Source organism: Electrona antarctica, assembly GCF_951216825.1.
Source record: "Electrona antarctica genome assembly, chromosome: 17".
Taxonomy (NCBI): domain Eukaryota; kingdom Metazoa; phylum Chordata; class Actinopteri; order Myctophiformes; family Myctophidae; genus Electrona; species Electrona antarctica.
In genome coordinates, this window is record NC_136798.1 from 27,278,619 (window position 1) to 27,306,158 (window position 27,540).

General features: G+C 43.2%; 1 protein-coding gene across 1 annotated transcript; it reads left to right on the forward strand.

The window, feature by feature from the left end:
* On the forward strand, nucleotides 1–26,956 carry kcnk10a (potassium channel, subfamily K, member 10a; the record flags this gene model as incomplete). Its single annotated transcript, XM_079525611.1, has 8 exons — nucleotides 1–55; nucleotides 5,005–5,411; nucleotides 15,213–15,330; nucleotides 18,658–18,818; nucleotides 20,257–20,449; nucleotides 22,304–22,446; nucleotides 25,725–26,078; nucleotides 26,609–26,956. 8 exons carry the CDS (start codon nucleotides 1–3, stop codon nucleotides 26,954–26,956), a joined length of 1,779 nt encoding a protein of 592 aa, XP_079381737.1.
* Between the last annotated feature and the right edge of the window lie 584 nt (nucleotides 26,957–27,540).

Sequence of the window (27,540 nt, forward strand, 5' to 3'; positions counted from 1 at the left end):
ATGAAATTTCCAATAGAGAATCCAAGAAAACCCGGAGCCACGACCCCACCACCAGGTTTGTGTTTACACATCGTTCAGGCTATTTTCGTTATACGCGGCTATATTTGGATCCTGGCACATGCAGTCTATTGACCCAATCAATATTATAGATTAATAGATGCATGCATATTTCCACATTTTGAGTGCAAGGAATTGGTTAAAGTTAATCAAACTTAATTAATCCAGTGTAAACATATACGGCAGTATGCCAGCATCAGTTGCATGGATGCTATTCAATTTGAGAATGGTGCAAGCTGGTGTCAGTTTCAAACTGTTCTCTCTCCATTTGCATTAGCCTATTCTACTGTGCAATATCTAAAGTCTGTTTTTATTCTGTGGATGCTATGTAATAAAAAAATTGCCTATTGCTGTTTCATAATAGACAGACAACCAAAAACCAAAACAGGGGTTACACTTGACAAAATTAATAATCAAGTCTCTCTATGCATATCCTATAGCAAAGATGTGGTCAACCTTCAGATTAGTTCAATTAAGACCATGTCTTCATTCTATGAATGTCTGATCAGTAGCCTATAGTCCCTGCACGACTTTCTACCGCAGCCGTCTCACTTGGGTGCCCCCCCCACTGTTTATAACAGAGGTGAACACATCCACAGCCTTGATTCATCCATTGCCAAGACAACCAAACAATGGTTCTCACAAAAAAACAACAACAACAAACTAATTGTTTATTGACCACACAATGGGTTTGTCTATAATCAATTTGGGGAAATGGCAATCGATCAACATGGAGAAGCAGAAGGTAATTGTTTGATGCAGCAGTGATGTATAGGCTATACATTACCTCATCCACTGGCGGGGTAGACCCCCCCCAATCAGGCATGTGTGTCACGTCCTTCCGCCTCACAGTCACACGACCACCACAACATCACATTTTACTCAGCCGTTTCAGCCATGTGCAGCTGATTTATGTCCTGAGTAGAAACGCAAAGCTCAGTTTTTCACGTTTGCACCCATGTCAAGTGTTGCCTGCATGGCTGCACGCCACAGCATTAATTTGGAGGCACGATGTGTGCGGCTGTGCGCATCACAGAATTGCACCTGCCAGAGCCAGTGTATGAGTGTAAGGAATGCATGTTCTCCACATTGCTGCCGCCTGTGTTACATAAATCAAATCGAGCTAATTCCCTTTGGCTCCCACATGTCTGGCCTTTGTGTGAGAGATGTGACACACAGTTGTCACGATTCTCTTACACATCATTGCGTGGGCTAATGACTGCATCTGAGATGAAGGAATTGGGTATGAAGGAATTGGGTGTTGCTGGTGTCATCGGGGAAATAAGGGAAATGAGTGTCGTTTCCAGACGTGTGTGTGTGTGTGTGTGTGTGTGTGTGTGTGTGTGTGTGTGTGTGTGTGTGTGTGTGTGTGTGTGTGTGTGTGTGCGCGCATGCGCGTGCACGCGTGTGTGTCCACCCGAGCTCCTCTTGTCCAGGTCTATCACAGGAGAGTCGTACATTATTTTGAACACTTACAGGCTTTACCCCATTCATACACTCACCTTAAGTACTAAAGATTATTCTACGATTGCACTTTGCTTGTAAGTTACTCAATAAAAACACAAGTGGTTAAAAATGTAAATGTAAATGTAAGATGCTTTACGACAATTTTGCAGTTTATAGCCTATGCTTTAGCGCTTTATAAGGTCACGTCCTCTGTGGGCTGGTGTACTCATCGACGCTGGACGTTGTCCAGTGTTTGTGGTTGGAGTGGATGATGGACTGGTCTGGCAGAGCAGAGGATATTCCATCTCTCAGTTAGCTCTGCTTAATAGCTTTTGGTAAAACGCACAAAGACATTATAGAGGTTCAGTCTTTTTCCCAGCAGCCCCTTCTGCTCCTGCGCAACGCTGCAGAATCCATCACTTTTCTTCCTCACACACACACACACACACACACACACACACACACACACACACACACACACACACACACACACACACACACACACACACCACACACAACACACACACACACACCACACACACACACGCACACGCACACACGCACACGCACACGCACACGCACACACACACCCTCTCCTCTTCATCACATACACAGAGAGAGACTCACGAGTAACCTGGACGGGTTTTTGACATTATTTCAAACGTCTGTGATGTCAAGGATATCTTAATTTGGTGTTGATCTTATAGCGCTCATACAGTATGCTGCCATCACCTGTTGCACATCAGCTTGTTTGGCAGCAGTAACATTTCATTGCTTTGCACAGTCACCATTTATTTGCAGTGATAAACTACGGCAGTGGAGTGATAAAAGCACAGCATCAAAATGATGAGAACTGATGCACAGTATAAAGGGCCGTCCATATGAAGTAGTATAACTATAGCTATAGCGTTCAGCACTTTCACTGTTATGGCTGTGCTGTGTGTGGACTCTGCCATCCACATGAGTTATGGGCCATCCACACCAACCACTATATCTCTACAACTATAACTATACAGTAACTAGTTATTTTATTCAAAATCATTCTAACACAAGTGGATGTCCATGCCACAACTATACTGAATGCTGTACATTTTTAACAACATAGTTGTAGTTATAGTCATCGTTCTTGGTGTGTGCAGCCCTTTAGAATGGGAAACTAAACACTGACATGATAGAAAAACTGCAGCGAGCAGTTCACTTCTCCTCCTGCACTGTTGTGGCAGTCCAGAGTGATCCGTGTTCTCTAGCCCTCCATCTTCTTTCATTCTGTCTCTTTGTCTCCCTCCCTATTACTTTCACTCTCTCTTCCATTCTACCCTTTCAAAATCAATTGCTTCCAGTCAATGTTCCCCATCTAAATCAATAGCAGTGACCGAGTTTAAACTCTTCTCACTCGTCCTGCTCGCCAAAATAAATGTTGGCACTGTAAGTGTCTGCAAATCACAGGATATGTAGAATGTGTGGATATTTTTTAATCTATTAAGACCTGATACCTACAAATGGCTTCTAAATCAGTGGTCACACTGTGACACACTGTGGTCACATCAATAATAATCGGCTATTTGAACTATTCAAGGTGATTTTCAAAATAGTAAAAAAGGCAAATAAGTTTAGGTATAAGGGGTAAGGCACTGGCAAAAAAATAGGGCCCCATGCAACGGCATGCCAGTAGTGGCATGGGTAGAAGGCATCTAAAAGGCACGTGTGTCACCTTGTAGAAGATCAATAGCACATACTTTATAGTGGAGACATGACACGTTCAATTGGCGGCTCTTTGCCCTCAAGCTAAAACTACATTTCGATCAATCAGAAGTCTGAGGTCGAGAGCTGAATGCGAATGAAAATAAAAGCCTGTGTACCGAGGCTAGAGGTAATGAAACCCCTCGCCAGCCCATTTCACTGCAATAGACGTATCCTTTCAGTTTTTGTTTCCTATCTTTGTCTCTGATTCAGCCTTATGCTTGATTTATACTTGGTTGGCTGCGCATCACCATCAAAAATAGCTATTTTCATGGTGCAAGTGGTGGGCACCTAAGTACATATGCAACCTTACTCTCTACTCCTCTCACTGATACACTTTCTTATGAAAACACACTCGCGCACGCACGCACGCACGCACGCACGCACGCACGCACGCACGCACGCACGCACGCACGCACTCATAGTACCGGTACATAGTATGCCTTGCATTTTCACAAAGCGTTAAATAATCATCCATCGATGGAAAGTCTAGCTCTCTCATTTCTTACGGCAGATTCATGTGCGTAGAACATTTCAAGGGTAATCATTACTATCGGTGCATCTATAGGAGAGATCCCTGTTTTATTGTGTAGTTAATGTTTTATAGTGTTTCCAGTTTTATTTTGTTGCACTCAACCGTGTCGTCGATTCAGTTCGGAAGTGCAATCTCACACAGTCACACTGAGCTTTTCATTCTGTAGCTCACGGTGAAATTAAACTTCTCTGTTTGTATGACTGCTGGGATTTAGCTTAGTTATTATCATCACCTTGAAACCTAGTGTATATGAAACGATGTGTATCAAAATGGATACAGCACCACCCTGTATAAAAGATGGTTGGCAACCCTATGGCCTCACTGGGGATTTATGCTCATAACACCCCATGCAGTGTTGCATTGCACATAACCTGTTCATCCATCAATATATATATATTCTAATATTGTAATATTCTAATTATATTCTGGCCATGTTACAAAAGTCAAATATTTGTTGAAAATAGTTGATCTACAAGCTTACAATGTGTCACATTGTTGTGGTGTGACTCTTAGCTTGTAGATCGGCTATTGTCGGTGAAGATTTGTTGTATGCATAGGGAAAAAAGAAGGGGACCAAGCAAGCATAGATAGAACAAAGTACTGTATACCCTAGTATAAGGATTAAGTGGTTAATTAGTGTTGTGTAGCCAGACGATGGGATACCTCTGCATGAGCTTGGACAGCTCTGCGAAAGCGACCGGTGACAAAACCCTTGTTTTTGTTTAGGACACGCCTTCACCATTCAGGTTGGAGGGGGGGTTTGGTCTCTGAAGTGTTACCACCCACCTCTAGCCCTCATAGAATTAAAGCTCCACCAGACTGATCAGTAGGCGGAGATCTCTGAAAGTCTGGCTCCTCGGGACTAGTGGTTAATCAGCAAGGTAAACTGTAATGTGCACAGTCCACACGCCGCATATTTTAGCATTCTTTGCACCATGGTAGAAAACTAGAGGCAATGTGAGGAAAGGATATAAATAGAAATGGTGCAGATGAGAGAGAAAAAATTACCTACGGCAACAATTGGCACAGATGCAGTGTCTTGACTTCTCCACCCTCAACTTCTGTTATTCTATCTCTTGTATTTTGCCCCTACGTGAAATGCGCCTGAAATCAATATGAATGAACAAGTTGAGGAAATAAAATTGTGTTGTCCTTGTTGTAAAAACTTTTCTCCCCCTCGCCCCCGCCCCCGCGCCCCCTCCTCCTCCTTCACTTCTGTTTTGCAGTGGCCGTCGGCGTCCAGCCCAACCTGTTATCCCCGAAGAAGATTCCGGCAGGCTTAATGCAGTCCTGCCTGGTGCAGGCCAGCGTGGCCACCATGCAGAACCCCATGAGCTGCAGCGTGCCGCGCATCTCCGTGCCCCTGCCCTCGCGGCCCGTCAGCATGGCGGTCAGCATCGATGGGGTGGGAGTGGCCGAGGGCACGGTGGCCGTCTTCACGGTGATGAAGTGGAAGACGGTGGTGGCCGTGTTCGTGGTGGTGGTGGCCTACCTGGTGGCCGGAGGCCTGGTGTTCCAGGGGCTGGAGCAGCCGTTCGAGAGCAACCAGAAGATCACCATCACGGCCGAGAAGGCGGCCTTCCTGCAGAGGCACCCCTGCGTGTCGCCTGCCGAGCTGGAGGCGCTCATCAAGGTAAGATATTCCGTCTCGCCAGCCAGCCCGCCCCGTGTGGACGCGGTCGATACTGGCGCTTTCCCTGTCCCTGGTGTGGACTCAGATCTACCGAAACCCGAGCGCCGTATTGATCCGAAGCTATTCAAAGCCCCTATGCATACAAACAATGTCAGCCGTCCTGGAATTGGATACAAACCACACAAGAAGGGGCCTGTGTGTTTAAAAACAGAAACCTGTAGAAGAGGGTTGCGGGGGTTCAAACATACTACACATGTCCTTGAAGTTTGGCGAATTAGAAAAATAAAGTCCCTCCAAAAAATTGTGACTGGGGTGCTATAGGGGGACTGGCTATTTAGAGGGGGCTAATGAAACTTGGTTTACATAGAAGTCAGTCAATTGGGTTTGTTTTGAGGGGGGGCTTATGGGGGGCTAAGCCGCCACCAGAGGGAGCTAAAGCCCCCCCTTGCCCCCCCCCTGGAGCCGTCCCTGCCTTTTAGGACGGGAAGGAGTGCCAATTTACTCCACTGCAAGGCTTCCTTCATTATAGGAAAACCTTTTTCTGAATTAAAGGAATTGACTCACTCACATGACGGGTCTTTCAGGTACTTTATTTAATAGGCACACACGCACATCTCATGCATGCGTTTCAGCACAAATACTTTATGCCTTCTTTTCACCCAATATACTGGTATATTATGTATCAAAGAAGTAGTTTACAAACAAACGGATGGAACAATCCTAGAATCGACCATTTCCTCTTAACTACATGAACCCTATAGTGTCCCTATTCTGGGGCGGACATTCGGAAGTCTTTGAATGAGTTGTCCAATTTGATCTGAAGCCTGAGCAGGTGTTAGAATAGTCAGTCAAACAAATGTATTTTTCTAAAAGTCTATGCCTGTGGAGTGTGGACACCTGCCCTGCGTGTGACTCTTAATTGCTAATTCAAATATTTGTGTGTGGAATGTCCGCTGTGTCCTTCAGCAAGACATGATGACAGCGCTTGAGTGTGACATCCTCCAGGTCCTGTCTGTAGCAGCCAGACACCCCCCCCCCCCCATGGCGATTCTTAATGTCACTAATTACTATTAGTGTATGTCTGGGAAAAACTGCATTGGATTTAAATAAAGATGACCTTTTCTGGCATTTCTGCTTAAAAATGTCTCTAGAGTGTAAAGCAACAGGGATGAGCCGCTGGCAGTAGAATGCTAAATAGTTTCTTCCCTCCGGACAATCAGGCTGATGGGCGAACAGGCCAGGAAAAAGAAAAAACTAAGCTTGGGAAATGCTACCCGTACATAAGATGTACTGTAACACTAATGGCTCTTTTACACTACAAGAACTGTGCCGTGCCGTGAGGCCCGTAAAATGTATTTCATGGCCGACCAAACGGGCCAACATCCTGTTATCTCCCCCAGAGGCAAATGCAAAGGAAACATACAGCAGAGGGCGCTGTTTTTTTGCCAATGGGTTCCCAGAATGAAACCTTGCACATTGGGCCGACATAGGGATTTGGAGATAGGTCTGTATGGGTGTGCTTCTGTCCTGTGATATAGGGAGGGGCTATAGGTCTATACAGGCTACCCATTTCTGTGTGTCTGTTTCTACGTCGGGAGACTCGTCAATTTTGATTAATAAAGTGAAAATGAATTCACAGAGAGTCACAGTATATACACAGTAGTAAAAGTGATGTATCCATTTGTACAAATGTATCCATTCAGGTCAACTTTGTTACATTTACACACTCAAGCATTTTAGTGTGTAGACTGTAGAGAGATACTGCAGCAGTATTTGGTGTAAGAGGGACACGACTTGCGGAAAGGCATTTCGGAAAATGATTGCTGTGAGTCATACTCAAGCAATCGATGTGATCCCATTTAAGTGAGAGTCACAGCGCCACAGCGTCCCTTGGTGATCTTCACACATTTTATTTCTTTACCTGGTAAATCCCTCCACTGCAGCAGTTAGACATCAATGTGCGCTTTGCTCACAGCTAATAACAGTAGTTTCAAGAGGACACTGAAAACATTTGTGAAATTTGTTTTTTGTCAATCGCATGCAACTCTGCACTTGAAAACCACCTACGTAAAACAACACTTTTCTACGGATTTTACATAGGAGATGACAATGGAGAGGATTACATTTCTTTATTTACATGGAAGTGGGGATTGGGGTTTTCAGGAATTCACATAAAGGCAAAGCATTTACATTGCCAAAGCAAGTGTCAAATATAAAAAATCACCAAGCAGATTAAAGCCAGAACAAAACACTGGCTTGGCGTGAAAACAGCCCTGTCTTATAAACTGAACTTAATTTGACTTGTATTGCGGCACTCCTACTTTGCAAGCTCCAATGCTTTTTGTTCATGGACAGACAGCTCACTGCCCCTTGTAAAAAACCCAGCGGAGTAACACCCAAGGGTTTTCGCTGGCCAGTTATTGACCCTGCGGCAGTGAAACCCTGTATGATAATGGACAGGGTAATGCTGGACCAGACGCCTTCATGGAATAGCATCATGTCCTATTTGTCATGTCCAATTTGTGACTTCACACACGATAGTAGCAAATAATAGAAACACACAAAGTCGAGCCACACTCGGAGCTGAATAGCAATGGTGCGTATTTCAAACCACAAATAGGAATTAGTGCCTTGATTCTCAAGCACGGCGAGAGCGTCGTTTGTCTTTCTTAGGCAAAACTAGGGGAATGGGCTAAACCAGAGAGAGTACTTACTATCCAGTAATAGATCGATTGCCCATTTGAAAAGGCTCTTCTGGAGGGGAGAGAGGCAGAGAGAGAGAGAGAGAGAGAGAGAGAGAGAGAGAGAGAGAGAGAGAGCGAGAGGCAGTGGGGAGGCAGGGGGAGGGAGTGTGAATGCAGTTGCTAAGGCTGACTGACTTCATGTGCCCATGCTGCTGCAGCAGATGTGTATTGCTTCTTGCGGAGAGGCTGCTGTAGGTAAAAGGAAAAATAAATTATATTTTTGATGGCTTCAAACAACATGCAGATATGCATGCTGGGTTTTGCCATTTTCAGATGGGCTTTAAGTTTAAGCCAAGTTCAGATCAAAGCTTTCCAATGAAACAATACCATTTTAATCCTGATTAAAAATGTGATGGTGTTGTGCGCCAAAATTAGATTTACAATTCAGGCATTTAGCAGACGCTCTTAATCCAGTGTGATTTACAGTGAGCAGGAACAATACAAGGTAATACATCACATACATAGAAATAGTCATGGGAATCATAAGAAAGCTAAGAACCTAATATCTGTCTAACAGTAGATTCTGTGCAGTGAAGCTATGAGTAGGCCTATACAATATAGAGTGCTATGTACTACGTCTACATAAAATAAGTTATAAATAAATAAAATAAAATGCTAAATTATAAATCTAAATTACACCTGTATACACCTGTAGATGATCTGCAAACCCACAACGTGTTGCATTTGAGACGCGTTGCTGGTTTGTAGATCGTCAATTTTCAACACACGACACCAACTTACGACAACATACGAGTATAATACTTAACTACGGACGGTAGCAGTGCTGCTGGACAGAACATTTCTGTTGTCGTGCATGCACATAGAATTCTATATAGATTTCCTACTGAAAACACCCTGAAATATTCAGCAACAGCTGTGCCTTCATTTCCACCCACACTCTTGTTTGTCATGGTAAAGAGTTGCCCGGATGTATGCCACAAAAAATGCCCACATCTTTAACACACCAGGCGTTAAATTAAGTCTTCAGGTCTTAAGAGCATCTGCCAGGGAATAAATTATTCATTGTTTTCATCCGGCAATATCTGATCAGCTAGCAGTGGTGGAAGAAGGCAGAGCCATGGTTTTCTTTGTTTAGTGTGCATATAGGGAGGGTGTTGAATGGTCCTTGGGTGCCTGCTGTGTTGTTAAGTATGAAAACAGTTTCCTTAATGTATATATGGATCATGAGCTCCCTATTAGGCTCTACTGAGTGCTGCATAATGGATGGCTGCCGGTGCAGGAGTCTGTGTTACATTAGGTTGTAATGTCAAAAGCCTGTAACGTCATCAATTCTGGAGACACTTCCTCTATCCTTACTCCTTGTTTTTGTTTTGAATATTAGCAGCTCGGCTTTGTATAACGTTCACACACACACACACACACACACACACACACACACACACACACACACACACACACACACACACACACACACACACACACACACACACACACACACACACACACACACACACACACACAGTACAATCAGTGTTGCTAATTTGCAGGTTGCAGTATGCAGGACTCCAGGACCCCCAGTTTGATATACATCAGGCCATGGATCACCATTTCAGTCAGGAACACTCACGTCATAAGTAGATTTGACCATTTATTGCAGCAAATGGAATATAGTTAAACTTGGCATTAATGGCTCCACTCTTAAGATGTTCCCTGAATTTAGCTAAGCAGCATGCTAAGAAAAATCAGGGAACGCTATGCAAAACCCTGCACAGGTATACAAGAGCGGGCCCCTAGCAAGACATTTAATTAGATAAATGCCCAGTGTAGGAGGGAGCCATATTTAAACTGGCCGTCTTGTTGAGGTTATGAGGTGTGATTTTTGTGTAGAAAAGCGTGGCTGATTGAAAGCAATCACCAGACTGACGGCTGATTCCAGCTGAGGCGTGTATGACTCCCGTGCCCTGCATGAACTACCACAATGTTTCCTTTGTTGCAAATTTGATCCAGGATCCCAATCTACACTGCAAAATGCTCAGTGTTACCATAACTATGAGTGTGCAAATATAACTAAATTGACACGTAAGGTTCCATTTGGTTAATGACTATCCATCAATTAAGCGGGCAGCCCCTGGAACCCCCTCAAGGACCCCTGGGGGTCCCCAGATCCCATGTTGAGAACAGTATCTATATTACAAGACAAAACCTGCGCGTCACATTAGCTCAGGGCAAGATTGCTGTTTAGCAACACTGCTGCACACTTCGGCCGCCACGATCACACGCCACGGCACACGGCCAGCCTCCCGGGACCTCGCGACAAACCACCCTCCGCTCCTGCACCAATATGCGCAAACGTGTAATACCCAAATGTAATACATTTACGCCACAACACCCACCTAGCCCCACCATAGCCCCCGCACTGCATGTTGGGAGCGACACAGCTTAATGTAGGGGTCACCGATTGCTGTGCTACATCCCCCTCATGTTCTCACCACCCAGTTCGGCTACACCACACACACTAACCTACACAATTCTCCACATGCAACACAGAGCCCTTATTGGCTAGCCCGCTCACATGCCGATCCCCACGCAGCAAAACACAGCTGTGATTTACCAGCCAGCCACACACACACACCACATCTCATCGCCACAACGCGCGCAGTCGGTTGCCAAGTTCTTCGGACTGTAACCTCACATCAGTGTGTAGACACGTATTCATTTCACACTGTGGAGGATGTTTGTCTCGCATCGTGAGTTCGTGAGTGTGTGTGTGTGTGTGTGTGTGTGTGTGTGTGTGTGTGTGTGTGTGTGTGTGTGTGTGTGTGTGTGTGTGTGCGCGCGCGTGCGTGCGTGCGTCGTTTGATTTCAGCATGTTTTACTCCCATGCACATTTGCGCAGTGCACACCATGGGACCAGTCGGCTTTTCACCCCCTGCCACTGTGCCCACAAACGCATGTCCAAGAGGAAAACAATCTAAACATTATATACTAACGTAAATTCTAGTAATACACAATACAAAACTTCTTTGTATCACAGTGGACACTGGACAGAGAATTTTGTAATACAACCTTGCGAAATATGTCATTGTATTGCATCCACTTTTCAGCAAACTCGTTTGTAAGAACTGTAGCCCAGTGTCCTGCTTACAGCAAATTAAATGTGAAAGTTGACTGGATGGTGGCAGGAGCAGTAGAGGCAGATGATAAACACCGTTGGGATCTTTGCCAAATCCTCTGGCTTCCAAACCCCAGAGACAGAACCTTGAGGACAGGAAGGCTGACACCAAGGCCATAGAACCCTGCTGGGGAGAGATACAGTATATCCTGAACTCAAAACAAGTCACGGTTCATTTCTATGGGACATTTCACCAAACAAATGATATTGGTGGTTTGGTTTAAAATACTGGTAATGCTATGCTGATCATCCATAAGACCAGCCATAAAATATTAATGAAACGAGAGCAAACTACTATGCTACCTATAATGCATTATCCACACCAGAGATTAAACCTCGTTGAAATGTTTAGGTTTTTCTGCTTATTCTAGGAGCGACACTGTAAAACCCCCGGTGATACGTGATACTGAGAGTGTGCAAATGTAACCAAATGGACCCTATTTCTAGTGGTGTAAAGTAACTATGTACATTTACTTAAGTACTGTACTTAAGTACAATTTTGAAGGTATTTGTACTTTACTTGAGTATTTCCAATTTCCAATACTTTTAGACTACTTAGTTCTACTAGTCCACTACATCTCAGAGATTACTTTTACTCCACTACATTTATTTGAAAACTTTAGTTACTAGTTACTTTGTAGTTTTTGATTATTATGACAGAACATACAATAACCACTTCAGCGCTATATACATTTCGGCCATTTGAAAATAGCCGATCTACAAACTCATAATGCGTCGCGATGGTGACGCATTGTGAGCTGGTAGATCGGCTATTTTTAAATGATTTTTATACATTTGAAAATTTGAAATGGGACTTGTAAGTGGCCTACATTTTGACACCAATACTTTAGTACTTTTATTCAAGTACATTTTGATTAACGGACTTTTACTTGTAATGGAGTACTTCTACATGGCCGTATTGATTGATACTTTACTTAAGTAATACATGTGAGTACCTTTTCCATCACTGCCTATTTCCAGACTTGGTCCGTCTCTCTCCTCTCCTCTCCAGACTTGGTCCGTCTCTATCCTCTCCTCTCCAGCAGCAGATTATAGGCTGTGTGGAATGGTTATTGAGCCACTTTAGCTCTGTAATGCACTCTCTGCTGAGACCATAGTTTTACGTGAACACGTCCTACTGGATCTGCATTGCTCAAAGGGAACGCAATATTAAGACACCGATGGCAGCATACCAAAGAAACTTAGACTGTTATCAACATCTCCAAGCTAAAGGCAGGCTCTGGGGTCACTGCTGTTCATAAGCCTCCTTCCAGCCATCTCAGTTGGATGTATTATTTCACTTCTCTCTAGCTCAAAAAACTACAGGAAAAGCTCATGTGAAATGGTAGTCTATACTCTACTACTAATAATAGATGGATGGATGGATGGATGGATGGATGGATGGATCAATTCCCAGTCACGTTTTGACAGCTTGTAGGTCTGCTATTTTTGCCAAATGTTTGTGTACCAGTGCAGCATTACATCATGTGCTGAGGTGTAGGATAAGGCTTCACTTAATTGCTCAATCACTTGTACAGCAAACTGCTTAGTTTTTACTGCGGAAAAGCTACTTTTGAATGGATGGATAGATGGTAGGCATGTAACGATACACTCTCAACTCACGATACGATACGTATCACGATATGAGGTTCACGATACGATTTTTCACGATATTTTCAACACAATTATTTTCCAGACAATTGACCGAAAAATATTTTTTAATGATTTATCTTCCCCCCAAGCTTTTTTCACAATTTGTATTTAACTACATTGCAAAAGTAGCATTACTTTTCATGTAAAATTACTTAATTTCTGTGCAACAACTGTAAACATGCTTTCAAGTTTAAACCTAGCTCGAGTTAACATTTCTTCTTTTCTTTGATGGCATCTTAGGATAGATGTAGACCTATTTGACAGTGCATAAACATAATTGCCTTCCTTGATGTATTAATGAGCATCAATAACGACCATCACCTGTGTCACAGACACATACAGCTCCCTGTATCAAGCATGTGAATATGATGGAATATGATTACAGCTCACATTTCATATCACACACTAGCCCCCCTAAAAAAAAAGAAAAAGAAAAAAAACAATATAAATCTTTAATAAATCGATACATATCGTCGGGATATAATATCGATATATATCGATATACGATATATCGTTACATGCCTAATAGATGGATGGCGTGACCTCAGTAAGGGGCAATACAGATAAACTCCCAATCACATTGTGAGCTTGTAGATTTCCTATTTTTGCCGAATGTTCGCCCATTTTTGCCTAACAAAACCCAGTCAAATAAAGCGCTGAATCGTATTATGCCCCGTCTCATTTGTGGATCATCCATGCGGGACACTCTGGAGGCTTCAGGGGAGGTGAAGCGGTACCCTGGGCAACCAACTGCAGAGTTTACTGCGTCAAAGGTCTTAGTCATCACAGCACATTGCATAATTACAAAACAAACCCTGGAGACAGGGGCAGAACTTGAGTCTCAACACTCAGGGGATGGAGCCATCTCATGGAGCCATTCAGATAAAAATAAAATAACTGATATCCTTGAACACAAATTATAACTTAATGAGCCGAGCAAGCCGCAAGACAAAGGACACAAAAACGAAAACCGGTCAGTTGTGATACTAATGGACAAACCAAGGAGAGCACACATCACTCAAAATATATATGGACTGGTTAATGGTTTGGTTCAGCACCACTGGCAATGGACAGCGACAGGCCATGTGTGCTGTGACCCAGCACCATGCCTTTTACACACAGGGATAAAATACCTATACGATAAGAGAGCAAAGCAGCATACAGAGCTGCCATCTGACCGTCTCAGTCTGCACATAGGCAGTATCCGTAGAGCAATTCTCAACACTACAGTTGGGAAGAGAGAGAACGCACATGCAATGCAACAATGGAATGATAAATTACGTTTGCGGTTGACAAATGAGTTGTGATTATGTAGACCACCCTGCCTTGTTATATAGTTGCAATCGAACACAAAATATTTTTTGAGAAAATAATTGGTGGAATACAAGGGTGTAACACAGCTCAGCTGTGCATAACGTATCACTAGCACAGACTCAAGCATCCGTGCAGTGCGGCTAGAAAGCTCTCTGTCATTTTGATTGGCACAGTGTATTCAGCAAGAGAGATTGTAACTGGAACGTCTGCTCGGGAAAGAGATGTTGTTTTGGTGCATGCTGTGGCTGTCAACTGCAATTATGAGTGGAAATGGTGACTAGTGCATAATTAGGAAGTTATTTTGTGCCAGTGCAGCATTACATGTACTGAGGTGTGGGAAAAGGCTTTGCTTAATTGCTCAATCACTTGTTCAGCAAACCTCTTGTTTTTTAGATTTCACTAATCTGAGTAAAAAGAAAACTAGCGAGGCGCTTCACATCTACTTCTTGTATATTTAGTTCACTGCAGCAAATCTATAATTGTTACAAACACCGTTTCTTAGGGTTCAGTGCTTCACGAGGAGATCAACTGATGCCTGTCCGTCCTTGCTTTGTCCTTCAGCCAACTGCACGCCTATTCCTCACGCCCTGTGAGAACATCCGCACACCGAGTCCCATCTGTTAGCGGTGGCATCACTCAGGGCACACTGCCACAGAGTGTGACTGCTATGGCCATAAAGACCTGCCTGGCATTGCTGGTCACTGCTCTGCCCGGCACTGCCCTTGACGGGCACTGCCTACCAAAGGAACACACAAGAAACCAAGAGTTGAAGTTGAACCAAACTTTACAGAGGTACTGTACAATAGAGGTACAATAAAACCGCAACTAAGGTTCTAACTGAAACTAATTCTCAGGAACATGGACAAATGAACAGGCAACTCAATCAAAGGCTCATATTATAACCACAGACCACATTTTGTCATACGTACATGCTACTTCCTTTGTGTGTCTTTCCAGCATTCTATAGATGCTCTGAATGCTGGGGTGAATCCCAACGGAGATACGTCCTACAACTCCAGCCACTGGGACCTAAGCAGTGCCTTCTTCTTCGCTGGTACCGTCATCACAACCATAGGTAAGTGTACCAAGGGCACTGCAGTGGATTGCAGCAAGAGAGGACTCACCGACTCGCACAACTTCGAAAACACGACAGAGAGAAAAGAAAGAATATGGACGAAGGGAGCCGTGACAGTAAACCCGTTTGGTTTCTGCAGACCAGTTTTGAAAGCACTAATCCCAAAAAACAACCAAAATCTAATGCTATTGGGTGGGAGTGGAGCGAGGGTGTCTGTAACTTTGTGAGTGTACATTAAGGGTCCATTTGGTCCCATGTGTATGCTCTCAGAGTAATGGGGGTCCTTGAAATTAAAAAGTTTGAGGACCACTGGCATAAGAAACTGACTGTTGGCAGATCTTTATTGAGAGGGATAGAATGATAGCTTATAGTAGAAAAGACTATTTATGTTTGTGGCTTTGGTCTGTGGGTTTGGTGAATATGGTGGACTCATTACAGATTACCCAGGTCACAAAGCTCACTTGGTGACTATCACATTCCATAGCGTATTCAATTGAATCAATACAAGTATTGAGATACTGTGAAAGGGCCCGGCGATTACATTTAGAACCATTCCAGCATCATATGTCTGGAGAAAGAAATCTTTGTCATGGAGAAAGTTTTTTTGTGATCATGTGATCATTTATTTTATTTTTTGTTGAAAGAAAAGGGGGTTGGATCGAGCTATAGAGAGTTCCAGAGCGATCATGTCCATTAATGAGAGGATCCATTGTGAGACCTCAAGTTTATGGGGAGGTTTCCATCTTAGGACGAGCAGTTTTTTTGCAGCTGTCAGCCCTAAGAGCAGGAGTCTTCTACGTGGCATTGTCAATGTCAACCCAATCGCTGAATCATCATTCAACAAGAAGTTATTTTTTTTCCACAAACGGGAAATCAGTTGGGAAATGTTGTGGATGTGATGTGTTGTGAGCTTGTACATCGCCTATTTTCAGCACCCACATTTTGGTTGCACAATACCTCAGTTTATTGTCCTCAAGTTTCATGCATTGGCTGCACTTGACATGTTTTACACCCAGATCCATCATTTGTTCTGTACCGCCACTGTTTGTAAACAATGCTATCCATCTCACTGGCCAAATGTAACAGCTCAGAATCAAAATGGCATCCTGTCACCAGGCTGATAGATTGAACAACTAGCCTACGCTGTGGTGGAAAAAGTACTCACATGTGTTAAGCAAGTAAACATATCAATACCGCAATGTAGAAATACTCTGTTCCACTTACAGTGTAAGTAAGTACAAGTCCGGAATTCAAAATGTACTTGAGTAAAAGTACAAAAGTATTGGTATCAAAATGTAATTAAAGTACCAAAAGTAGAAAGTACTCCTTACTGTATGTAGATTTCAGTTTTCAAATGTATACAATATATAAAGAATCTTTTGAAAATAGCAGACCTACAAGCTCTCGCATCGTGACACATAGTGAGCTTGTAGATCAGCTATTTTCAAATGGCTGATCTACAGTATATAGGGCTGAAGTGGTTAACAAAATCTTTAAACTAGTAACTAAAAGTTTACAAATACCGGTAATTGTAGTCGAGTAAAAGAACAATATTTGCCTCTGAGACTTGGAGTAGAAGTTAAAGTACTGAAAATTGGAAATTCTCAGCTAAAGTAAAGAATACCTCAACATTGTACATAAGTACAGTACTTGAGTACATGTACTTAGTGACTTTCCACCACTGAGCTGCATATCCGTCCCTTCCAGCACTAACTTGAGTTTTTACCAAAAAGTCATGACGTTGTTATATATTATTTGTTTCATACGGTAATATTGGAATATTACATCCTTGAGTAGTGAGCTCTCTTCTATAATTTATATCAGTAGTAGTAGTAGTAGCAGTAGTAGTAGCAGTATTACTTTTACACATCAACTTAATTATTGATTACCATGCATATGGGTCCAAATCTTTTCCCTCTATGTGCATATGCAAAATGGGTTTTAGCACTGCGAAGGGTGAATAAGATATATGTGAAGGAATCTTGACTTGACTGTATCCCTAAACTACATGGTTTTTACTTTTATTTATATGCATATACCATATTCAAGCAGCCATACCAATATTGTTCTTCATCTTGTAGAAATATAGGATTGGAACAACAATGATACTTGAACTGTCTAGCAGGTGGCAAATTAATGACAGTCACATTTATTGTCACATCGCTGGATTACATGTGCAAAAGATCGGGTGAAATGTTGTTTGTGCAAGCGCTCAACATTTGCAGTTACAAGGAAAAAGAATAGAGAAAAAAAGGAACCAAGAACAAGTCACATAACACGAAGGCACAGTTAAATGAATTATGCAACACTAAATATAAGGCGCATGGTTAAAAATACCAATGGATTAATAGCACGATGGAAGGCAGAAATGCCTCTGCTGCAGGTGGAAATCATATTATATCCAGCAGATAGAAAATAACATGTATAAAAACTGTCTAATGTGCGTGCTTTAACAGTGATGTTAAATTCTCTGTTGATTTTATTTGAAGAAATGTTTCATGGCATTCATGACTCACCCAGTCATCATGTGCAATCAACAGTTCCAATTGGTTCCACTGGAGTACCGTGTTCTGTTTCTATATCAGTTCATCAAGCAGCTTTAGTCATCATCGTCACTTAAACCATGCACATCAAACTGTTTATAAACGTTAAAAAAAATGTTTTATCTGTCGCAGTGGTGTAAAGTAACGAAGTACTGTACATTTACAGTACTCAAGTACTGTACTTAATTAAGTACACTATTGAGGTATTTTTACTTACCCTTTAGGGCGAGGTCGCTTCTCGCCCCCCCAGGCGTTTTCTATCCACTTTTAACGGCCTGTGTGAAACGTTCTAATACATTGAGAGGACACACTGGAAACACGACTGTTGTTGGAGGAGTGCCAATAAAGCGCAGTTCAAAGTTTTCTTTATGAATCCCCTCAGCGGAGCTGCAGAGTACAGTATCTCTCCCACCAGCTGGAGAAGGCACATTAGGTGTCAGTCATAGTCTTGTCAGGGTAAACCTCGTCTGATGTCCATTCCCTGACCTGCATGCTTGACCCTGTCCTTGCTTGTCATGACCCCCATATATCACTCCAAATGAAATCTGATTCCTGGGAAGCTGTCAGACAGATTTTACAGCTGCTCTGGATGTGTGCGTGTGCCTTTGAATTCTACTATATTAATTTGTTCTCTTCTTCTTCTTCGTTTAAGCACGTTGCACTGTGAAAATAGACAGACATACTTTCAGACGCATGCTGTAAACATTGCTAATTCAACTATAGATGCTGTGCCTCGACCTTGAGACATGACACATTAATAAACACCTCTCTTTTCTCTCCCTAGGATATGGTAACATTGCCCCAAGCACAGAGGGAGGGAAGATCTTCTGTATTCTGTATGCAATATTTGGCATTCCTCTCTTTGGATTCCTCCTGGCTGGAGTTGGAGACCAGCTGGGGACCATCTTTGTGAAAAGCATCGCCCGGGTAGAGAAAATGTTCAGGGTAAGTAAAAAAAAAAAAAAAGAAAAGAAAAAAATCAATGTGACCAAAAATATATTATGCACAATCATAACAACACACACACACACACACACACACACACACACACACACACACACACACACACACACACACACACACACACACACACACACACACACACACACACACACACACACAAAACACACACACACACACACACACACACACACATTCACACACACAGCAGCTCAGAAGGAATGCTATGAAAAGGATTGGTTTCAACAATGGCTATTCTAAAAAGTTCTGCCCGGGTGTCCATTTAACGCTGAGTTATCTAATTTATACTGTAGTTAAATGAGTTTATTTTTCCCTTTACTAGTCAGAGCCCTGTGCAAGGATAAGGACAAGTCAAGGACGAGGAACAAAAAACTGCACTCAGTCTGTAAAACTGAGAGTACACTAATGTACATAATAGATACGTGTAGGCTAATCTTTGTCCTTATTTTCTTATTATTCATTATTATTATTATTATTATTATTATTATTATTATTATTATCTTGCTTTATTTTTGTGTTAGTACAGTCTTTGTGGAACATGTCCTTCCAACATCGTTTCTGCTTGCACCTTTAATGAGTTGAGTTGAGTGACCCTCGTGATTGTCTCGATTCTTGATTACAGTGCATGTGTGTAGCCTCCTCTCAATACTTCTACTCAGTTAGAGGTCAGACAAATGAGGAGCCCTGTGGAGGGAGTTGGCTTGAGCAGCCTGCCAGGAGGCTCCTGGCAGCTACAAAGCCCTCCCAGCAGCTTGTTGATGCTGATTGAACATTCCTTCCTTATTATAATGAGTGGTCTTGCTGATGAGCTAATGACAGCACCTCGTCAGTGGTGCCACAAAATTTCCTCTGTTGTTGCCAACAAAGCCAAAACGCAATCTGCCCCCTGTGTGATGATATGGCCATGGTATTATATGGCTTTAATTGTTCATGCTGTGTGGGTACATTATGTCTCTGTGTGTTCTTTATGTGTTTCAAAAGACCCCACAAGGATACTAAAACTAGAAGAAAAAAAGAAAGAAACAATGACATGGATCCCTTTGGATACCTTTATTTCTGAACCCCTGTGACTCATTTTTATTATGGCTAAGACAGATTTTACAGCGTCAGTGTAACGGTTGGTGGGTGTGTGTGTGTGTGTGTGTGTGTGTGTGTGTGTGTGTGTGTGTGTGTGTGTGTGTGTGTGTGTGTAGGTGTGTGTGTGTGTAGGTGTGTGTGTGTGTGTGTAGGTGTGTGTGTACTGTAGGTGCGTGCGTGTGTAGCAAAAAAACATATGTATATTTGATGTCATCAGAAAAAAACTAAAAAACAAAAATAAAGTATGATGTCCAAAAAGACGTTCTGTCTATCTGTCTGTACTATTGTCTGTATGAACACAGGTTTTCAATGTGTGCATTCACAGAACAAACACAGACAGATCAGCCAGACTAAGATCCGTGTCGCCTCCACCCTCCTCTTCATCCTGGCCGGCTGCATCGTCTTCGTCACCATCCCAGCTGTCATCTTCAAGCACATCGAGGGCTGGACCGCCCTGGATGCCATCTACTTCGTTGTCATCACCCTGACTACCGTTGGAATCGGTGACTACGTGGCAGGTGAGGAGTTGCTCGTTATGAACCACTTCAATGCAGGCCAGCTTTTTTACACTCTACAGCAAATGTTCACCTAATTTTAGCGAATGTTGGTTGATCGACGGACAGAATGTTCCTGGAAAAAAATCGATTGAATGAATAAGTTAAAGCGGGGCTTAGACTACAGGACTTTTAAACAAGTTGCAATCTGGTTCCATCACAACACTACAGACGTAGCACCTCAACGTGCAGTGATGATCACATGTGAAAGCAGGTGCGGTGGGAATGGACGAACGGTTCTGAATGCTAGAGTATGTCTGCTGGCCTCATTCACATGTACCAAACACCAATCAAGCAAATGTTTGGTTGTTTTTTTTGGTCCACCACAATGCTTTTCCAATGGGAGTCACATGGTTTGATCAAACATTTGTGTTTGATTGCTGATTGCTGGTGGTGTTCTGCCCCTCCCCCCTCATCAAACAAAAATGTTTGGTCAAACCATGTGACTCCCATTGGAAAAGCATTGTGGTGGCCCAAAAAAACGACCAAACATTTGCTTGATTGGTGTTTGGTACGTGTGAATGAGGCCTCCAGGGAGGGCAATACACGCTATGTAGTTGTGTTCTTCCCACATACTGTAGCAACAAGCCTCAGCTGTGCATCCTCCCCCTTAACAGGTTGTTTTAACAGGTTGATCACTGTGTCAAATGTCTCATTCACTCAACGTCTACTTGTAGTTGTTTTCCTCTGTGACGTGCTACTGCACTCTTTTTTTAATATATTTGTTTTGGGGCTTTTTTTTTGCTAGGACAGCTCCTGCCGTTCCACTCAGACAGTAGTGACGTAACCAGATATCAAACATGCTTAATCATTTATAATATTCGGGAGGTTTTTATATTATTCAGGAGGTTTAAGGTTGGATCTTTGAACCGCTCACACTATATGATTGTCTTGCCAGATCATTCCGATTATGCTGTAGTGTGTGAGCCCAGCATTAGCCCTATTTATATTGTACTTCACTGTACAACGAATAGAGGAATTAGAAATCTACAAGCTCACAATGCATCACACCGCAACCCATGGTGAGCTGGTAGATCTGCTTTTTTAGCTGAACTATATAAAAAACGTTTGATATGTTTTGTGAATCTTTGAAAATCTTTGCGCCTATAATGATAAGCCCAGAATAGGGCTTGAAAGGGGTTAAATTCGATCCCATGGCATCAGCCTCTATTCCTCTTATTTGTCCTATTGATTGATTATGCTTGCCAACAACTGCTCCACGCAATCATTATTCATGTCTGATGACCTAACGTGGGGTCAGTGCTGCTTTATAGGAATGCTTTCATTGCATTGATGGGCTTGGCAAGAGTTGGGGTTCCATCTCCACCGCGAGTGATTTACTTTCGACGGAGTGTGGCTTTCTTGTGTGATGGATGCAGTCCTCTCTGTGTGGACTGGTGACATCCAGGTAATGTGAGGAGCGGTTGTTTATTGCTTTAGTGCAATGGAATACGACAATGGAGCTGTGCAGGCCATGCTCACTGTGCCTGCACATCACCAGTGAGGAAAGAGGAGGAAAAATATTCAGGCAATTGCTGCTGACTGTCTAAATATGCCATTTAACTACCCTATTTATAGTCCTTTGTTCACAGTGTCGATAGTCACCTATGTGCTTTTGTATGTTTTGAAAGTTTGGGAACATTTCCAGAACTTTTGTTCTGGCCTTTTTTTAGGCACATTTCTGTCTGTAATGACATGCCCAAAATGTAATAAATAAATAATAAAAGATATGAAAAATGCAGGCTGCTGCAGAGACAATGAATATTTGATCTCTTTTCATTCCCCCCCCCCCCCCCCCCCCCCCCCCCCCCCCCTCAGGAGGAGACCGGAGGATTGAGTACCGTAAGTGGTACAGACCACTGGTGTGGTTCTGGATACTGGTCGGTCTGGCCTACTTTGCTGCAGTGCTGAGCATGATCGGAGACTGGCTGAGGGTCATATCCAAGAAAACTAAAGAAGAGGTATGCATCCAGCCACATTATGATGTTCTTTTGCAGGGTTTATATGATTACGTGTAGCAGAGTGTCTCAGAGCCTCAGCCTGAAAAGTCTAATATCTCCCCTGGTCCATGGGGTTATCCCTTTGGTCTAGTGGTTTAAGATGTTGGACTTTCATGCGGGAGACCTGAGCTGGAATCCCGGGCATTACATACACAGTTTTATTTTTAGATTACTTTTTTTTACTACCTCCTGTCTGTGTTTCTTGTCTTATTGTTGTTTTCTGTAATGTTAGTGTATTGTTTGCTCATTGTCATACTGAGGGTAACCTCTGTGCCTTTTGAGTATACAGTAAATAAACGTTTGAAATGTATCTCAAACAGTAAATGAAGCACGCTCATGATACATCCAATGTTAAAAGCCAGGTGTTGGGCAGAGACATACTGTATACTAAGAACAAATATAGCTCCAAAGGTGACGTTTCGAGGGTGACATTTCGAGGCTTAAAACATTATCCGATGGTAATACAAATACCATTGGACCTGAATCCAGTCTTGAAGTAGCCTGATTATCAGACTGTAGCTTTCTTGAAGCTTCAGTCTGACATTGTCTCCTGTCTGAGCGATTTCAAGGGGGAGGGGATTAGAATTTCCCTCAACCAGTAGCCATTGGTGTTGTTTTTCCCCTCCTTCCTCTGTGTGTTGCGCTGCGTGATGACGCTGGAAACGGGACTCGGCGCTGATTGGTTGTTCGTTAGACCCACCCCCACCACCGATTCTCATTGGATAATACATTTTTGTACCGAAGAAATTATAGGTTCACAGTGCAACACCAGACCAAGAGACTCAGTCCACTCAGAGAGTGGGCGGGGTCTTTGGGCTGGATCCAGGCTAGTCTTGAAGTGTATCCCAGCCTAGTCTACAGTACGTCAAATATTTGAAATAAAAATGCGCAAATCTCAACATTGAGATCAATATTTGATGGAGGCAGACCATGCAGGGTAAACCTAACCGTCACACACAACTTCACCATAACACCATAACCATAACCAATTGTACAGCGACTAACCATAAACAAAAATGAGTGATGTTAATATTAATATGTTGACTGACTTGGTCCACATTTTGGTCTCGACTCGACTGTTTTGGACAATCAATATGAATTCTGACAGCCTTGGTGGACAGAGACCAGGTTGCATAGTACAGTATGTAACTGTTAGAATAATTATATCTCACGGTTAAAGCCTAATGTTGAATTCACACCAGCAGCAGCAGAGATGAATCACAAAATGCAATGACATGGGCTTGTCTGAGGCAGGAGTGAAAGCCTCGTAAATAAGCAAGTTGTGCACCAGTGAGAGCTCCGCTGCTCAGAGCAGATCAAGAGAGGCACAGCTGCGCCAGGCAGGGAAGCTCAATGCCATACATTTTACTTAGTGGGCAGTCTTGATTAATATCACACCTACAACTGCTAGTTTAAAACTTGGCTATCAATATTCTCTACTATCCATACATTAGTGACTAATGTATGGATAGTAGAGAATATTGATAGCCAAGTTAATAATCGGATTAGTCTGTTTCAGAGGTGAAACAGTGAATCAGTGGTGTTGAGTGTAGTGTGTACAGTATGTATATGCCTGGTCCACACCTACTAAAGGGCGCAGCGCCCTGCTTTTTGCTGGCGCCGCTTCTTGCCATGGTGGAGAAAGGGGCAGTCGGTCACTCCTCTCCATTGACAATGCATCGAACCTCGCCGGCTTTGTCAGAACACGGGAACTAATTACTTCTGCTGGTGTGAATTGAGCATAAAGCCTGTAAACGAAAGCTGTGAATGCAAAATGCATTATTGACGTCACTGTCCCCCACAACATCCTAGCAGTGGTGGAAAGTATTTCCTTTTACATCTACTCCACTACACCTCAGTTCCAATTTTTTTATTTTTACTCTACATTTTACTTTACATTTATTTGAAAACTGTAGTTACTAGTTTTTAGATTTTGATTATTTTGATTATTATTAGAAAAATCAGACCCGTCTGAACTGAGTGATGCTGTTGGGGTGTCGGACTATCGGTTGTCGGACTATTGGCGCTATAAAGAACAGATTCCTTGGCCTCTAGGGAGTTGGCATACAAAGTTATCCACAGATCCGTGCAGTTAAAGGTAAAAACACTTTTCGGCCAGTTATAGCGCCACCATGAGGCTGAGTTGAAAATGTTCACGTGGCATTTCTTCCTCGGCCTAGTGGGAATGTGCGTGCACAATTTCACGGAAATCACACAATGTGTTCATGATTTGCAGCATTTTGTTTGAAACTGAGCAATCCTGCGAACTTTGGAAGCCAATCTTAGCCAATCAGGATGGAGTCTGAGAAATCTGAAAGATCCTTTTCGTTGAATGGCTCTAGAGAGACTGTGTACCAATTTGCGTGATGTTTGGACAAAATATGTAGGTGTACTGTCCAAAAACTTGTTTTGCACAAAGCGGCCTCCTGGTGGCGCTATAACAGGCCGTTCTGGAAATTGTGGGGCAGAGGTTCATCGATGGCATCCAGGGAGTGTGTGTGCAAAATTTGGCATCGGCCGGGTTAACAGTGCCGGAGATTAGCTGTTCACAGACGGAAGGACGGACGGACACAGACACACACACACGGACGGACGGACGGACGGACGGACGGACGGACGGACGGACGGACGGACGGACGGAGTGCAAAACATACTCTCTCCCCATGCCTTCGGCCTGGTGGAGACAACAAGACAGACAGAAACATATCTCCGTAATGGAGCGGGGCTCGTACTGTAGTGTACTCTGTGCCACTTTACTCTGTGCTGTACTGTACTGGCCACTTTTGGTGTTGCAGCTTTCCGTGCTCGGACATACAGACACAGAGACATACATACGGAGATACAGATGGACGGACATAGCTCCGTAATGGAGCGGAGGCACCGCTCAAAAACTATTGGTGCAGCTTCCCATCATGCACTTGTGCACAGTGTGAAGCTCAACAACGCCACTTTGTCACCTGTTGGTACCCTAAACCGACATACATACGTACGTACATAGGGACACACATTATTGTTCCTTTTAGTGGCTGCACCACTCAAAAACATACATTAACCATTTCAACCCCATATACATTTTGGCCATTGAAAATAGCCGATCCAAAAACTTGTAGATCTGCTATTTTCAAAGTACATTTGAAAATAGCAGATCGTCTTAGTATTTCTACATTGCAGTATTGATACTTTTTACTTAAGTAAAAAGAAATATGCAAGCACTTTTTTCCACCACTTGCGTCCTGTAGGTGGTGGAGATCAAGGCCCACGCGGTGGAATGGAAAGCCAACGTGCAGGCGGAGTTCCGGGAGACGCGGCGGCGCATGAGCGTGGAGGTGCACGACAAGCTGCAGCGTGCCGCCACCATCCGCAGCATGGAGCGCCGCCAGCTGGGCCTGGACCAGCGCGCCGTCTCGCTGGACATACTGTCGGCGGAGCGCCGCGCACCCGCCTTCACCAGCCTGGACCCCAGCCGCTTCAAGAGCTCCCAGGAGAGCATCGACATCAAGCTGAACAACCTGCGCCTCCGCGGGGTGGCGGCGAGCGGCGACCAGACCACCTCCGAAGACAACATCTTCAACCGGCTGGGCTCCGTCACCAAGGTTTTAATTAGTTTTTAATCCCTGATTATGTGGGCTAAAATCCTTGATTATGCAGGCTAAAATCCTTGATTTTGTGATGAAATATGCAGGTTTTTATGTGATTTTATGCAGTGAAACTGCAGGAAGTTGTGAAATATGCGGATAGTTGCGGAAAGTTGTGAAAAAAAAGAACTTAAAAAATATGCAAGGTTTTATATGATGCGGTGAAACATGCGGGAAGTTTGCACGATTATGCGCCTTTTTTGATCTGCGCCATTTGGCATAATCACTGGAGGGTCTATGCCTCTATGGTATTAGTTTTAGTGTTAGATTTGTTTTCATACTGGATTATTTGTCACGTGTAGGATTTAAAAAGCTCAGAGTAAGTTATTTTTCATTAAATGCACAATACAGTTTCAGTTAGTTATGGTTTTAGATTTTCTATTAGTTTTTATTTAGTTACGTTAACGAAAACGTTATATTTTTTTCAATTTTAGTTTTCGTTATTTCTTTACATTTTGTTAACCATAATCTCCTTGTCCGTCACCAAGCTGACCAAGCGGAACCGGAACACCGCCCTGAAGAAGAACATCCCAGACCAGAGGCCGCACAGCGACACTTACAGCAGCTGCACCACTCCCACCTACAACTGCGTCACGCCGACGCCTCTCGGCGAGGGGAGCCGGGCCAAGGACGACGGGCAGGACGAGGTCGAGGACAAGGAGTGCAACACCAGCCTGTCCGACTTCCCGCTGTTCGTGGAGGTGTGCAAGCCCCTGAACGGCTTCGTGCCGACACCACAGACCAAAGAAAGCGAGAGCGAAGAAATAGCACTTGAAGAGAAAGAGGTGGAAATAACACTTGAAGAGAAAGAGGTGCAGGTCGAGACCGACCCGTAGGCCGTCCCACCCCGCCCTCACTCCTACTCAGTAAAATCATCAATGTTATTAACTTAAGAGTGTACAAATGTAGGCCGGCTTGGATTTGCCTGGGGGAGATGGCGGGGAAAACCATCCCTCTGTTTTTATACCCCCCGCTCTCCCTTCATCGTCAGTCTTATCCCCAGTTCTAGTCAGACTGAACACTTGTGTTTGATGTTTATGTTTGATAATATCACAAAACAAGATATATGTGTTATGTTAACCACAAATCTTCATATTGACTTTAGAATTAAAAGAATATCAATAATAGCGATCTACAAGCTTGTAGACTGGCTATTTTTGCCATTTGTTGTACAACAAAGTATATAGGGCTTGAGTGGTTTTCTTTTTATGAATCCTCTACGGACCCTGAATGTAGGTCACATTTGTACACTCTCTGGGATTGAATTAGCACTAATGATTTTACTGTGTAGACACAGGAGGTTTTAAACACCACCACAATGTGCCTTATGTTCTTATTCCTCTTTGTGCTTAAGCAGGGGCTACACACGTGTCCCTTTCTGCGATACTGTAATGTTCAAGTATTCACTGTGCCCAAATGA